This window comes from Emiliania huxleyi (assembly GCF_000372725.1).
Source record: "Emiliania huxleyi CCMP1516 chromosome Unknown EMIHUscaffold_13, whole genome shotgun sequence".
Taxonomy (NCBI): Eukaryota; Haptophyta; order Isochrysidales; family Noelaerhabdaceae; genus Emiliania; species Emiliania huxleyi.
This window is the reverse complement of record NW_005201287.1, coordinates 892-15,696: the sequence shown is the minus strand read 5'-3', so window position 1 is coordinate 15,696 and position 14,805 is coordinate 892. Positions and strand designations below refer to the sequence as shown.

Sequence of the window (14,805 nt, the reverse complement as noted above, 5' to 3'; positions counted from 1 at the left end):
CACCCGTGAATGACCTTAAACTTTTAGGCCCTCCAAATTCGGTCGGGTCGGAGCGTAGGCCGTAGCCTAGCCCGTAGGTAGCGGAGTGGGCCCCGAGTTTGAAAAGGGCGACAGACGCTCTTGCGTCCTAGCCTCCAACAACGCCTCCCCGGCGCAGAGGGGCCCCCGGAGGGATGCTCAACCGCTCCACGCCACGCCGCTTGCGGCGGTCCTATTCCCAGCTCTCCTCAGGCGCGTTATTTTGGGGAGTGGTGAGATAGACGGCTCGGTCGGGCAGAGCGCGCGCCACGCGCTCGGGTCGAGAGCGAGGAGACGCCGCGCGTCCTGCCGCGCCACTCTCCACATGCCTCGACAATGGCGCCTACTGCTGCTTCTGCTCGCCGTGCCGAGTCGGTGCGCGCTGCCGCCGCAGGACGACTCGCCCGATCAGACGCTCTGCAGAGCCGCGCCGGAGCCGGTGGCGGAGCCTCCCTCGCGTCCGCTCCCGCCCCTTGGCGTCGAGCTGCGGCGGCGGCTGCGCTGGTTCCTCACCCACTATCGCCTCACCGCCTTCACCTCTGAGCTGGGCGAGTCGCTGCGCCCGGTCGTGGCGTCGGCATGGGTGAGCGCCTCGTATCTCGTCTCGTGGCTCTACGTGACGCTGGACGTCGTCATCCACGGCTTCGAGGTGCACGATCTCACGCCGTCGGCCCGCGCCGTTCGGCGCGCCGTGCTGCACGCCTCCACCTTCCAGGCGGTGGCGACGATGCTGCTGCCTGCCGCGTTCATCCACTCGGTCGTGCACGCGGCGCAGCACGTGCTCCTCCACGCGAGGCTCGGCTACGCGTCCCCGCCCCACCTCCTCGGCTGGCGGCGCTGGGTGCCGACCGGCTGCGGCATCGCGTGCATACCTCTGGTGCCGGTCCTGTTCGATCACCCCGTTGAGGCGATCGTCGACCGCGCCTTCGGAGGGCCCAGAGGGGCGCCGGCGGCCGAGCCGGCGCCCGCAGGGGCGGCGGCGGGAGGGCCGGCGGCGGGAGGGGCGCCCGAGCAGAGCTCTCCAGCTCCCGGCTAGGCCTGGCTGTTGAACCTGCTGCGAGTCTCTCTGATTCCTTCGCGCCCTCGTATGCGCTGTGGGCGTGTGTGTGTGTGTGTGTGTGTTTAGGCCCCCTCTGCGGTGTGTGGCGCGGAAGGAGTCGGCTGGGAGCGTGTGCGCGGGGCGAGTGTGCGCTTGGGGCCTGGCGCCGGCGGGGCGCGGCAGCGCCTGCCGGGCAGGGCAGCCGGTGCGGTTGCAGCCCGGACTGACTGGCAGTCGGGAGTCAACCGCTTGGCCTTGGGCCGGCGGCGCAACGGAAGTGGCCAGTGCACACCGCACCAGGGCGGCGCTATTGCGGTGGTACTGGTAGTGCCCGTTCTCCCAGCCCTTGTACGTGGTTAGATATGTATGTAGAGAAACGGGAGAGCCCTTGGGGGGGCAAAAAATCTCGTCACACATAGGAATAGGGACAGGGTGAAGACTGAAATGTACGGCCAATCACCATGCGACGACCGTATACGCATGTGACCGGCGGTGCGGCGCGTGTCGGGACACTGCACACGCCGACCGCTGCCAGTACGGGAACGGCGCCAATCTCCTCGAAGCGGAGTCCGGAGAGGGAGCCGTGTCCGGCGTCTACTCCTCGCAACACGAGACCCGCCGGCGTGTTGACCGTACACACCGCAAGTTGCCGCAAAATCGCATGGGTCACAGCCCCACGTCGTCCCAGCACAGCGGCGCCGCCGTGCAAATACTGCACATGCGTGCATCACTCGACCGCCATTCCCTCACGCTCCTGCAAGCCGTTGTCTATGGACCCGCGGCCGGCACCAGCGTTCGCCTCGGCATGATCGTATATCTTCTCCGTTGTCAATGTTTTTGTTCGTCGCCTGAGAGCACGCCGGGAGATCAGCGAAGAAGGCGGTTGGGCCTGCGTCGAGACTCTGTTTCGGCGCGCCTGTGCTTCGGCGTCCTCTGGTGGTCTGCCAGCGCCTGGGCGGAGATGCAGTACTTGCTGCGGCGGCGGGGCGCGGAGCACGTGGTGAGCACCCTGCTGCCACCGCTGGCTCGCGGGAACGGGAAACGGCCAGGCGGCGGCCGCGCGTGGCGCGAGGGCGGGGCGGGTCCGGCGTGCCTGCAAGCTATGCAAAAGTACTGCCCCAGTCCTGGCAGGTCTGGGTCGGGCACGGTTTTTTCGGCGAGCACCTTCTCCGCCACACCGGGCGCCAGCTGTCGCGCGCAGATGTCGTCCCACCGCCCCTTGTTGACGGTGTGCTTGAGGCCGGACTGGCGGTGGTCCTTGTTTGCGTGGCGCCGGCCGCCGCCGCCAACCTTGCGGCCGCCCCTCCCGCCCTTCTTGCCCATCCGGGTGTGCGAGGCTGCGCGGCTGCCGGGGTGGAAGGCGACTCGAGCGTGCAGGCGAACAAGAGTGCGCGAAGAAGGCGCGTCGACGAGCGAGCAGAAGGCCAGAAAAGAAAAAAATCCCGCGAAAAGCGGTGGAGCCGGGAGAAGCTGGCGAAGACGAAGGGCGGCAGCGGAGAAAGCGACACCAACAACGAGGGAAACGACCATACCGGTCGTCGCATAACGCTCGGGAGACGAGCAAGAGAGCGAATCAAGGAAGGTCGGGACCCTGGGAAGACGAGGGGTGAGCCCTCAGCGGGTCTACTCGAGTGTCTGCGCAAGTGAGTGTAGAGCGGTGGTGTGGGGCGTGCAGTGTGGTGTTCATTAGCTCCGAGTAGAGGGGGCGTCCTGCAGTTAAGGGGAAACCCGGTACGCGGGGCTAACCCTCGGAGACCCGTGTTTACTTTACGGCGCCCTTGCCCTGCGAACGCGCACCCCCAGGGCTAGGGCTCTCTTGCCCGCAACCCGATGCCAATCATCCGGCCCGCTGGGTGCGCTTCTTAGCTCCCCGGCCCTGGATGTGCGGTTAATGACTGCACTCCAAGTGCTCCAAGTGCGCAAAGCACTTCCGACAGCACCCCCACACGCACGGCGGAGCCCGAACCCAGGCCCGGAAGTATGGATTCGGTAGTTTTGACCGCGCAAGATAAAGGGTGGCTAAGCCTAAGGGCTCTGCCCGCAAGGCGCCCGCGTCTCAGACGCGCGGCGTCCGATCGGGGATCTAGTCGAGGCTGTTCGGACAAGGGGAGCAGCGGAGGGGTGGCCTGCGGCTCCGGCTGCGCGCCGCCGGCAAAGGCAGTGCCGCGTTCGAGGCGGCTCTCCATCCCCTGTCAATCCCGCCGCCTCCCCTGTCAATCCCCCGCACCACCGCCGCCACCGCCTCGCGCGTTTAGCGGGGGGTCAAAACTTAAAAGCAAAAAGGAGGACAGCCTATAAAGAAAAGAAACGCAAGGGCGAAGGTGCCACCTTATCAACCACAAGCAAAAGGCCCGCGCGTGCTGGGTTCCGGCTCCTACCCAGATAGGGGGTCTGTCCACACTGGCTGGCCCCTACAGTTGTATGCAATAGGTAGGTAGGTAGGTCCGCTTTTGACCGCCCCAGAGGGCCCCGCAATAGGTAGGTAGGTGGTGGTGGTGGGGTGGGGGTGGGGGTGTTGGGGGGGAGGGGTTTAAAAAACCGCTTCGCTCGCGCGGGAGACGGCTAGCCGCGAACGGGCCATGCCAGACGAGTCGCCTGCGGCTGGGACGCCAGCCGAGACGGGTGCGGCGGCGGCGCCCGCGGAGCCTATTCACAGAAGGGCTAAACGGGTATTTTTCGCTTCGCTGCGCGGCCCCGCAATAGGTAGGTAGGTGGGGCACGGAGCCTGGCGGTTGGCGCCCGCAATAGGTAGGTAGGTAGGGCGTTTTTGGCGCGACTCAGTGTGAAGACCGCGCGAGATCTTCAGCGCCGTCATCCCGCCTGTCACACTCAACGGCACCGCTGGCACGCGCGGCAAGAACGGCATCGTGCCGGATGGGCGCCTGCACTGCAAGCTGCGCGAGTCCCGCACGGCGCGCTGCACGGGCACACGAGGCCAGGCGCATCCGTCTGTCCGGTGGCGCGGCACGACAGTGCAGCGCGGGCCCGAGCAGCCGCCGGCGGAGCACCTCCTCGAGGGCAAGACCATCCACCGCGGCGGGCCTCACTACATGAGCGCTCGGGCGCGCGACGATGGCCAGGGCGGCGCTGTCGCCGACAGGGCGAACCTTGTCCAGCGCGACTACGAGGCGCGGGCGGCGGCGCTCGATGCCAAGCCGCACGTGCAGGCATGGAACAACGGCTCGAGGGACGCCGTTTCCTCCGTGCTGCGCTCGTTTGGCACCGTGCGCAGCCTCGTTGTCGGGGCCTACGCGGAGGCGTCGGACGACCTGCACCAGCTGTTCGACTGTGTGGTGGAGTCGGCATCCAAGCAGCACTGGAGGCGGATCGGCGCGCGTAGCGCGAAGGAGGCGCGGTCCTACTTCGCTACGACGCTGCGGCGGGCGTGGGGCGTGCACTTTGCGCGCGAGTTCGCGCGGCACCGCATCCGACGCGTGGTGTTCGTGGGGGCCCCGCGGCGACAGCCGGGCAGGCCTCTCGCGACGGCCGATGGAGACTGGCCAGCGCTGTCGGCGGGCGAGTTTGCGGCGCACGCGCTGCGCGTAGGCGGCGCGTGGGCGGGCGGCCCGCCCGGCCGTCGGTGAGCACCGGACGCGAGGGTCGGTCGGCTCTTAACTAGCTGTATATAGTCGCGATCTGCCGGCGTGCGTATGAGCTCACTAGCTAGAGCTCACACTAGAGGCCGTCATCGCAGTCGCCTTCCTGGGACCCAGCGCTGACTTCTGACTGTCGTTGCTGTCTCTCCCCCTTCTCGACTGTCTGTGCTTGTGCGTCTTGGGCCGGAGTTGTGCGTTTACTGAAGACCCCCTATCTGGGTAGGAGCCGGAACCCTGCGCGGGCCCGGCGAGCACGACCTAGGTAGCGAGCCAGCCTGCTAGTACATGTGTATGGGCCGTCGAGGTGGCGGCGCTGCTCGCCGGCGCGAGCCGTACGCGATTGGCGCCGCGGCGGAGCCGATCCCCGAGATTGAGGAGTATGTGCCGCTCACCGACCCAAAGCACTTCTCGCGCCTCCTCTACGCGAACCCCGTCTCGATCCTCACCACTGCCGACGACGGCCGGCGGCGGCACAACGCGATGGTCGTCTCTTGGCTCACGCCCATCAACAACCACGGCGTCTTCCTGATGTCAATCAACAAGCAGCGCTTCTCCGCGACGCTGCTCCTCCAGCGGCGGTCGTTTTGCCTCTCCGCGGCCATTCACGGCATGGAGTCGGTGCTGCTGGCCATCGGCCGCTGCCACGGCCACTCGATCGACAAGTTCGCCACCCTCGGTCTCGCAAAGGTGCCCTTCGCCGCGGGCATCGCCGACGAGAGCGCTGGAGCCGGCGCGGGCGCGGCGGCCAATGCGTTCTCCGCCCTCGGAAGCAGCAGCGGGAGCGGTGGCAGCGGCAGCGACGGCAACGGCGGTGAGGGCGCGGACGAGGGCGGAGAGGGTGCGCTGCCGCCGCTGCCCGACGTGGGCGTGGGCGGCGCGGCCGCCCTCATGCTGTGCGAGGTGCTCTCAGTCGCCGACTCGGTCGAGTGCGGACCCGGCGACGCGGAGGCTGCGGACTCGTGCCACCACATCGTCACCGCGCGCGTGACGAGCGCGCGCGTCAGCCGCGCGCACTGGAACGGCAGGCAGTTCTGCGCCGCGCGGGGAGGCGCCTCGTTCCTCGAAAGCCGGCCGGCGCTCTCGTTCCTCGGCTCGCAGACTTTTGCGTACGTGTGCGCCGGCCCCGGCGGCGGCGGAGAGGGCCCGGCCGCGGAGGAGGGGGCGGAGCAGATACGACTTGACTCTTGAGAGTAGTTGGGGTACGAACCACCGCTGCGCCGCAGGAAGACATTTATCGCAAAAAGAAAACTTGGGCCTTCTCTTTGTCGAAAGACCCTCCCCCCTCCCTCCTCTTTGTCCTTTCTTTTCCTTTCCTCTGGGCCCCAGAGGAAAGGAAAAGACTGGGGGGAGGCGGGGGCCCCCGGAGGCACCGTGCGCCGCGCCGCAGTGTCGTGCGGAAACGGGGCTCCGGGGCTCTATTAGTCTCTATTAGCACCGACTTCCCGATTAAGCTAGGTTAATCAGAGGGCAGATTTGGAAAGATCTCGAGGAGTACATACAGATAGACCCTCCAATCATCAGAAAACTCCGACCTGATTGGTCGTACTGACCGCCGACAGATCACTCCAGACAGCAGACAGGCCGACGTCTGCACGCGGCCGGCCGGGCGAGAGGCTTGACACGATCCGACCCTGCGACCCTGACGCTGCTGCTCTAGCTATCAGACATGCGCTGCTGACTGCTGCCACAATGTGCGACCGGTGCTGACCCACTTGGCGGCCTTCCCGGTCAGTGGTGAGGCGCAGTTCAGAGCTGTCGATGGCGCGATGCCGCACTGGTCCCACATCGGTGACACGAGACCACCAAGTTTGCCGGTCCAAGAGAGAGGCACCGGCGCTGTCCTGAGAAGGTGCATGGTCCCTCTTGACTGCCCATGCGCGCGAGGCTGTGTAGGCATAGCCTCGAGAGTGCCAGCAGCCAATCCGAGGCAGTTTGTGACGCGCATTGCGTCAGAAGCGTGCACGCGCTGGAAGGACACCTTCCTACTGGCCGTACGATCAGGTCGTCACTGAATGCCGAAGACTAAGGCCGCGAGCTATGCAGGCGGTCAGTTGAGCAGCATGGCACGGTCAGCAGCGCCGAAAGGATGTCGCAAGGCGTGATAGCATGGCCGCAAGTACGCCGAATTCCCATGAACAAGTAAAAAATCGCCCGAAAAAGAAAAAATGCCAAAAAAATCGGCGCCTGCGGCGGGCTGGGGGTCCCCATCCCCCCCAAAAAACACCGTTCGTCTGAGACACAAATAAATAAATAAATAAAAACGGACACCTCTCTACTGTGAGATGGGTAAAAAGGAACAGGTCCCCGCCCTTGCGATCTTTGTGCAGGGTTCTTTGAGAGAGAGAGATTTTTAGCAATACCAAACAACTCTAACACTCACACGTCATTTGGGTTTTGTTTGTTCTTTGTGGGTGTGGTCGGCGACTTTCTAGCCGGGGTCGTCCTCCCGATGGGGGACTAGCACTAGCCGTCTTTCACATGGTCCCTCGGGTCCCTGCGGCTCCTAATCTCTTCGTACATCCTCCTGCTGATCTCCGCAAAGTCCTGCTCCCTCCCTCGTCTCGCCCTGCGCGACTGCTCCGCCTCACCGTCGTCTGCCCTGCGTCGTCTGGCGACGGGTCCTCCATAGTCAGTCGAGGTGGGCGCCCTGCTCGCCGTCCGCGCGGTCCATCGCCGCATCCCCATCCCCGTCTGTGGCAGTGCCGCCTGCGCCCGCGCCGGCCTGCTCTGGGACGGCGCGCCACCGCTCGTCGTCCAGCATGTGCCACCACCGCCGACCCGAGTAGCCGTCGTACTCGATCTCGTGTGCACGATCCGTCCGTCCACGTCCTCCTCCCGCGCCATGACGGTCGCGGGGTACCACCGCTCGCGGTGTCACAGAAGATCTCGAGGCGCGATCCGGTGGGCAGGACAGTGTGGCCGTGGAGCGCCGCCCTGGCATCCTAGGACTATGAGCGGCGGCGCTCACAATCGTACCCAAGATCCAAGGATTGCTAGCAATCGCACAGAGGGCGCTCCCAATCGCTCCAGCCGCGGGCGCTTGTGAGTGAGCGCGCCGGGATGGTCTCCTCACAATCCAAACAGTGATCGCACCGATTGCGAGGGCACCCGCTCGCATTCCTAGAAGTCATAGGACTGTGGGCGGTGTCGCTCGTAATCGGCGAAAGTTCTAGGATTGTCTGCTGTGAGAGCTCCCTGACATTTACCTTTGGTGTGAAAAGCTGGGATCTACCGCGGTTTTGCGCGATCTACGCACGTAGTAGATCGCGCAAGACCGCGGTAGATCCCAGTAGATCGCGATAGAACGGGGAGCTGCAGTCGTTCGCGATCTACTGCAGTCTACTGCAGTCTATTCCAATCTATGGTGTTGCCGCCGCAGGCGTAAACCGCGCAAAATTGGGGTAGATGGGAGTATATCTGGCAATCAGAAGAAATAGAGGTATTCAGCAGTCTACAGGGGTATTCCGCAATCCACAGCAGTCTACAGCAGTCTACAGCAGTCTACTGCAGTCTACTGCAATCTACTGCAGTCTACCGCAGTCTACTGCAGTCTACTGCAGTCTATCCGCCGATTTCTCGTTACTGATGGCCGTGTGTGTGGCAGAGATGTGCGTAGCTCAGAGGGTGTCTGGGGGCGACGAGAACCATCCAAAGTCCACAGCAGGCTGCACCGGCTGCACGAATTCGTTCAGAGGCTGAACCACTGCTCGCCGGCGGTCGCAGGCTCCGCACGTTCAGCTATGCAAAACGGCGGCGGCGGGCTGGCTGGGGCGCCTAGCGGGTTAGCAGAAAGCCCTGGTATACGGTTGACAAGAGATCTACGTCGAGCATTCCCGACGATGCCCGCTCCACCTGAGAGTAGGTCTCAGCGGAAAATGCAGCCCGTCGGCTACGGGGATGCAGCCCGCGATGTCCATGCAGCCTGGCAGACGCGCGCGGCAATGTCATCCGGCACGGCATCCGTTAGTAGCACGCGCCTCTGCCGTATTTTGAAGGCGGCGGCTTGCGTGAACTCATGCTGCATGCCCGCGTCCTTGAGCTCTCCGGCGAGGGCATCCTCAAACTCGGGCACAACGCATACCCTCCCACGGCCGCCCACGCGGCAGAGGACCGTGCACTTAGTAAATCTGGTCTCTCCAGGAAAGAAGACGTTTGTCTGCCCGCGGTGCCACTCTGTCACCACACCTCGACGGGCGAACGCTCGCTCGAGCTCGGCGACGCTCATACACAGATTTGACGGCGGGCAGAAAAGAAGGGAAAAACCCTCGCGGGCAAGGGACTGCAAAAGAAACAATTCGGAGCTTCGTTATTACTCTTTCAACGCGCGTCCCGTTCGTTCGCTCGGCTGGACTGACGTATGGGCTTCAAGAGCAACATCTCGAAGAAGCGCGCCGCCGCCGCCGCCGCCCGCCGAGACCGCCAGTCGGGCTGGTCAGCGACGGAGCCGAGCGTCACCCCTCCTCTCCCGACGTTGCAGGGCAGCGACGGCTCTCAGAGCCATCCCTCCTTGCATCACCAGTCTGCCGCACCACGGCCAAAGTAATGATGGGGTTGGTGATCAATGTGCCGTTTTCGGTGTGGGGCGGTGAGTGGGCCGCGTCCACGGAGCACCTCCCTGGAATGATCGTCAACTACAGGCGCGGCATCTTCACTCTCAAATTTGCCACGTGTCGGCATGGCTCGGCATGTGCACCTCCCAGCGTACGTGGTCCTCATGGCGCCGACCCCTCCTGGGACAGATCGTGCGGCCCTCCGCCTCCTGCCGGCGCCCACTCCTGTCACATGGCGAGAGGAGATATTGACAGGCACCTCGTCCATTTGCACAGCAGAGCGCGCATGGGAGAGGGAGCGGGGAGAGGCGGGATGGGAGCTGCAGCCTCTGTGTGGCCTCCGACTTGTCCGGCGGCAGCAGTGCTGCCGGGGGCGCCCGGGCGGTTCCTCCAGCGGCGCGCGAATGCCGTGGGGCTCGCGCGAGCTCTCTGACGCTCGAGCGGTTCTCCAGTCTACTGCAGTCTACTGCAGTCTACTGCAGTCTACTGCAGTCTACCGCAGTCTACAGCAGCCTCCAGCAATATTCCCGAGTTTTCGCCAATCTATCCCGATTTTGCGCAGTCAACTCCAGTATGGCCAAGAGGACTATATTGGAGTAGACTGCGGTAGATTGCGGTAGACCGGCCATGTGAGGAGCCTGTCCAGTCTTCAGCAGTCTTCAGCAGTCTACCACAGTCTACCGCAGTCTACCACCTTGCAATACCGCGCAATATCGCTATAGATCTGAGTAGGTCGCGATAGATCTGGCCCTTGCGGTCTACCCCAGTCTTCCCCGATCTATTCACACCGTATGGGTAAATGTCAGGGAGCTCTGAGAGAGAGTTCTTTTGTTTAAATTCTAGGATTGCGAGCGCTACTGCTCGCAACCGGAGGCATGTTGCTAGGATTGTGAGCCAAGCTGGTCGCAACCCTAGAGTTTGCTCGGATTGTGAGCGCGCTGGTAGTAGTCGTAGGCGTCACCAGTCACCTTGTGAGCGGAGCTGCTCTTAGTCCTAGAAGACGTAGGATTGCGAGCGTGGGTGCTCACAGTCGCAATCCTTCGACTTCTAGGATTGAGAGCGAGGCTGCTCTCAATCCTAGCGGTCTACAAAAGAAGGTTCACCGTAGGTTGGGCTGTTTGGCGCGATGGCGCCCCGACCCCTTCTGGTGAGGCGAACCCAAAACGTCTGGGCATGCGGGCGGCGCGGCGCGGGCTTGCCCGCTTCAGCGATCACATCTTGCCGTCCCCGTCGGGTGTCGCTCGTGATGGCATTTGCTGTCACTCTCCGGGCTGCGCTCGCGGCCCACGCCGCACCGCTCTCGCTTTCCCATGTGTCGTCGCCGTCGCTGCTTTGCCGTGTGGCGTCGCCACGACTCGAGCAGCCTCTGCCCGCCCACGAGGCTGACGGAGAGGCGCGCCGCCGGCTAGACGTTGAGTTTGCGTCAATCGCTGTGCCGGCGCTGGCTCAGTTTGCTGCCGAGCCCTTGGCTGGCCTCGTGGACACCGCCTACCTCGGCCGTCTCGGTGCGACAGCGCTCGGTGGCGCCGGCATCGCCATCGGGGCGCACTTCGCGACTGCCAAACTCTTCAACGACCCTCTCCTTCGCACATCCATCTCGATTGTGGCGTCCGGCGACGGCGCGGCACGGCTCGGCGGCGAGGACTCACGAGACGCGGCGATCAGCGCGGCGCTCGTCCTCGCCCTCTGCGTCGGGCTGCTGCAGTTGGCCTTCTTTGCGCTCTTCGCGCCGCGGATGGTATCGGCGATGGGAGCCGGCGTCGGCTCTCCGATGCGCCCGACCGCGTTGTCTTACCTCCGTGTGCGCGCTCTCGGCATGCCTGCGGCAACGCTGTGGCTCTGCAGCAACGGCGTCTTCCGCGGATTGGGAGACACGCGCACGCCTCTCATTTGGGCGCTGCTCTTCTCGCTGCTCAATGCGCTCCTCGACCCGCTCTTCATCTTCCCGCTCGGCTTGGGCGCGGCGGGAGCGGCTGCGGGGACGGGCCTCGCCCAGTCCATCGCCCTCGTCGGCCTGCTTCGAGCGCTCTCGCGGCGAACCGGCGTGTCGGTGTCGCCCCTCTCGCTGCTCTCCCTCGCCTCCCTCCGCCGGCTCGCCCCGTCCCTGAGGGCGTACGGCCGCGCCGGCGTGCTCGTCTTTGTTCGGACGGTCGGCAAGGTCTGGGCCTACACGTACTGCACTCGGCTGGCAGCCTCGCTCGGCGCGGTGTCGTCGGCGGCGCACCTGCTCTGCTTCAACCTCGGCGTCGTGCTATCTCAGCTCTGCGAGTCGGTTGCCGTCGCGACGCAGACTCTCCTCGCGCGGGCGCTGGGCAGCCTCGACGCGATGGCGAAGGATGGCGAGGGGGCGGAGGAGGCCAAGCGCGCGGCTCGGCGCGACGCGTGGCACGTGATTGGGCGTGGTGTGCTTGTCGGCGGGGGAGTGGCGGGCGTGCTCACTGCGGTGACGGCTTTCCGGCCTGCCGCCGTTGTGGCGAGCCTGACGACCGACGTGGTGGTACGAGAGACGTGCGCGTCGATCATGGCGCCCGTCCTGCTATGCCAGCTCTTCAAGGGCCTTGCTTTCCCCGCAAATGGCGTCGTGATGGGAGGCCTCGATTGGGGCTTTGCGACGGCGGGGATCTGGCTTGGCTCGGCTCTGTGCGTGGGTCTCGCGCACTTGCGTGCCCCGCCCACGCTGCACTCGATCTGGTGGGGGTTCGCTGCCTTTATGGCTTCGCAGACTGTCCTCAGCGTGGGGAGGGTGCTGAGCAGGACGGGGCCGTGGGGGCGGCTGTACGGCGGGGCGAGGGGCTGGCGAGGGACAGCGGCAGGCAGTGATTCGTAGGTGCGGTGGACACGTGATCTTCGAGAAAAAAGTATTATCCCAACACGGTGGCGCGGAGGGCTTGTTGGTGAGCCAAAATGGTTATCTCCGATCGGGTGCACCCATGGGTGCACCCGAGCCCACGACTAGGTCCAGCCCTGGGTGGCGCAAGATCTGACGTTCTGTGACAATCGTCAGATCCGTGTTTTTCTCGTTGTTTTGTCGCTCGCTCCGCTCGCCACCTCACGCTCCGTAGTCCGGCCACTGGCCAGTACCCCGCGTCTCAGTGAGACGCGTGGTACCATCCAACTCCGGTCGAAGGGCTCGAATGCGCTCAGCCTCAGGAGGAACAAAACCACGCAAATTCTGCACGCCTCGCTGCGCCGCTGGCTTGACTGAATCAGGCAGCAGGCTGCTGCTGCTGCTGCCACAGCAGCAGTCTGCTGCGGCCCTAATACGCAAGTTAATGACTAGCAGCACTGCCGGGGGCATACGAGCCGCCACAGCCGGTGTGCGGCCGTGCACTGCCACCTGCCTGCGGCTACGCACAATGTGCGCTCGCATTGGATGAGCCCTGCTGATGGACCTGCGTCGCCTAGCTGCACGAGAGCAATTCTAGGGTACCCAAACTCCGGGCCGGTGTGCGGGGAGCGAACCTTAACGATCGCCCAGAAGCTTTCTGAGCGAACCAATCGGGCCGGGATCATCAGCATATGTCCCCTGCACAACATCGTGGGCGTTTGAGCGGTATTTGAGGAGCACCGCGACTCTGAAGTTCGGCCGGGTGGTCTGCAGACCCCCCCCCCCGGAGCAGCAGAGGCTCCGTGGGGTTGAAAAGTCGACGCTGGGAGTCGCACTCGTCAAACCGTCGCAACATCACGCGGTCCGCACGTACCGCCCACATCCCCTCCACCACTGAGAAGGCGCAGATCGACCGCCGGGCCGCGTAGTCGTCGTTAAGGAGCGGTTTTTGGAGCCGTACGAAGAGGTCCCTGACAGGCGAACATGCGGTTTTTCGACGACCACACGCGATGTGGTATCTGGTTTTTGCTAAAAACGGGCCGCCTAGTGCAGCATCACTAGTACAACACGAAACCACACTGATAGCTCCACACTAGCCGGTATAGGCGAGCCCCGGCGGCCTCACCGTCGCCGCTCGCGGCGGAGCCGACGGCGGAGCCACGGGCGGGTGCGACCTTTTGGGGGGACATGAGCTCGCCAGGACGTCACCGATGGCTCGGCGCACCTCTTCCCGCCAGCGCGGGGCGGCCTACCTACAGGAGCGAGGGGGAGGAAGACGGAACTGAGCACTAGGTTCGTGACCCCGTCGCCGGCAACGGCTGGGAGAGGGGCGGCAAGCGACGGGCGGGTCCGCGACCTTTTGAGCGCCCATGAGCTCGCCGGGACGTCGTCGATGGCTCGGCGCGCCTCTTCCCGCCTGCGCGGGACGGCCTGCCTACAGGAGGGAGGGGGGGGAGACGGTAGGGTTAGGGTTAGGGTTAGGGTTAGGGCTAGGCTGTCTAGGCGATCAGGCCCCTTAGGCCTCCAGGCTCATCAGGCCCATCAGGCCCGTCAGGAGCTTCTTCCGCCGCAGCAGCAACCTTAACCGCGCGCTGCGCTTAGGCCACACCTCAACCTGCTGCTCACGCAGCTCTTTAGGAATAGGAGCTGCAGCTCTTACCTTAGGATCTGCAGTTCTTAACTTAGGAGCTGCAGCTCTCAAGCGCGCGAAAGGCATTGGAGCCGATATTGTTGCGCGCCGTCTCGACGCTGAATCTCGCCATGAATAGTTGCAGCTCTTATCATTAGGAGCTGCTTAGGAGCTGCTTAGGAGCTGCAGATGCTCTGAGAGAGACAGTAAGCTCTAAAGCTAAGAGCTGCAGCTTCAAAACCGAAGGCAAGTAGCTTCTTCGAGCTTTAAAAATCAAGACCTCGATCTCTGCTTTATATGACTACATCTCGCCATTAGAGTTGCAGATCCTATCATTAGGAGTTGCTTAGGAGCTACAGATCCTCTGACAAAGACAGATAACTCCTAAGTAAGAGCCGCAGCTCCTGTCACGAACCCAGGTAGCTCCTAACGAGCTCCTATACTGTCTAGACAGGCGAGACGCGGCAACGCCGCGGCGAGCTCGTTTAGGAGCGAGGCGCAAGCCGAGTCCGTTTTAGAGCGAGCGCAGCGAGCCGATAGAGAGAGAGGGGGAGGGTTAGTTACGAGCGCAGCGAGCCTGATAGAAAGCCCCGCGCAGCGGCAAAAAGGCCCCGCGCAGCGGCCAAAAAAGCCCGCCGCAGGCGCGGGGGGTCCGGGGGGCAGCCCCCCCCGGCTTGACGCGGAGCAGATCGCCGCACACACAGTGTTGAAGATCGTGCAATAATATGATAGAATGCGGCTTAGGCACGAGAGAACGACCAACAACCACCTCAACCGCGGCATTCGCCGCTCTAGCCTAGGGTAGGAGAAGCTCGCTTGGCTCTAGGGGATGGGCTGTAGAATAGGCTCACTGCTGTTGACCTACTCGTAGACATTAGAGCCAGCTCTAGGGCTCGCAGCTCTTATGATAAGAGCTGACCAATAGGAGCTGCAGCTCTTGACTTAGGAGCTACTTGTCTTTGTCAGCTCCTATCTTATAGGAGCTGACTTAGGAGCTACTTGTCTTTGTCATAGGATCTGCAGCTCTTAAGCGGAAGACTACTGCAGCTCCTGTCTTAGGAGCTGACTTAGGAGCTACTTGTCTTTGTCATAGGATCTGCAGCTCTTAAGCCGAAGACAAGTAGCTCCTATCTGGCTCCTATCTT

General features: G+C 63.9%; 5 protein-coding genes across 5 annotated transcripts; 4 read left to right on the top strand and 1 right to left on the bottom strand.

The window, feature by feature from the left end:
• The first annotated feature begins 274 nt into the window (after nucleotides 1–274).
• Nucleotides 275–1,446, top strand: EMIHUDRAFT_433672 (Hypothetical protein). Its single transcript, XM_005789058.1, has one exon. It carries the CDS (start codon nucleotides 344–346, stop codon nucleotides 1,052–1,054), a length of 711 nt encoding a protein of 236 aa, XP_005789115.1. The 5' UTR covers nucleotides 275–343; the 3' UTR covers nucleotides 1,055–1,446.
• Nucleotides 1,447–1,471: 25 nt separating this feature from the next.
• On the top strand, nucleotides 1,472–2,704 carry EMIHUDRAFT_79032 (hypothetical protein; the record flags this gene model as incomplete). The annotated part of the gene is made up of 3 exons (XM_005789057.1): nucleotides 1,472–1,905; nucleotides 1,974–2,030; nucleotides 2,151–2,704. The coding sequence occupies exons 1-3, from the start codon at nucleotides 1,719–1,721 to the stop codon at nucleotides 2,702–2,704; spliced, it is 798 nt and encodes a 265-aa protein (XP_005789114.1). The 5' UTR covers nucleotides 1,472–1,718.
• Nucleotides 2,705–4,944: 2,240 nt separating this feature from the next.
• Nucleotides 4,945–6,103, top strand: EMIHUDRAFT_200833 (hypothetical protein; the record flags this gene model as incomplete). The annotated part of the gene is made up of 3 exons (XM_005789056.1): nucleotides 4,945–5,340; nucleotides 5,554–5,763; nucleotides 6,086–6,103. 3 exons carry the CDS (start codon nucleotides 4,945–4,947, stop codon nucleotides 6,101–6,103), a joined length of 624 nt encoding a protein of 207 aa, XP_005789113.1.
• A 2,439-nt stretch (nucleotides 6,104–8,542) lies between these two features.
• On the bottom strand, nucleotides 8,543–8,878 carry EMIHUDRAFT_200832 (hypothetical protein; the record flags this gene model as incomplete). The annotated part of the gene is made up of 1 exon (XM_005789055.1): nucleotides 8,543–8,878. The coding sequence occupies one exon, from the start codon at nucleotides 8,876–8,878 to the stop codon at nucleotides 8,543–8,545; it is 336 nt and encodes a 111-aa protein (XP_005789112.1).
• A 1,571-nt stretch (nucleotides 8,879–10,449) lies between these two features.
• EMIHUDRAFT_98118 (hypothetical protein) lies at nucleotides 10,450–12,030 on the top strand (the record flags this gene model as incomplete). Its single annotated transcript, XM_005789054.1, has 1 exon — nucleotides 10,450–12,030. One exon carries the CDS (start codon nucleotides 10,450–10,452, stop codon nucleotides 12,028–12,030), a length of 1,581 nt encoding a protein of 526 aa, XP_005789111.1.
• Nucleotides 12,031–14,805: the final 2,775 nt, after the last annotated feature.

Coding starts and splice junctions, on each gene's coding strand:
- EMIHUDRAFT_433672 (XM_005789058.1), top strand. CDS start 344: ATGCCTCGACAATGGCGCCTACTGCTGCTTCTGCTCGCCGTGCCGAGT.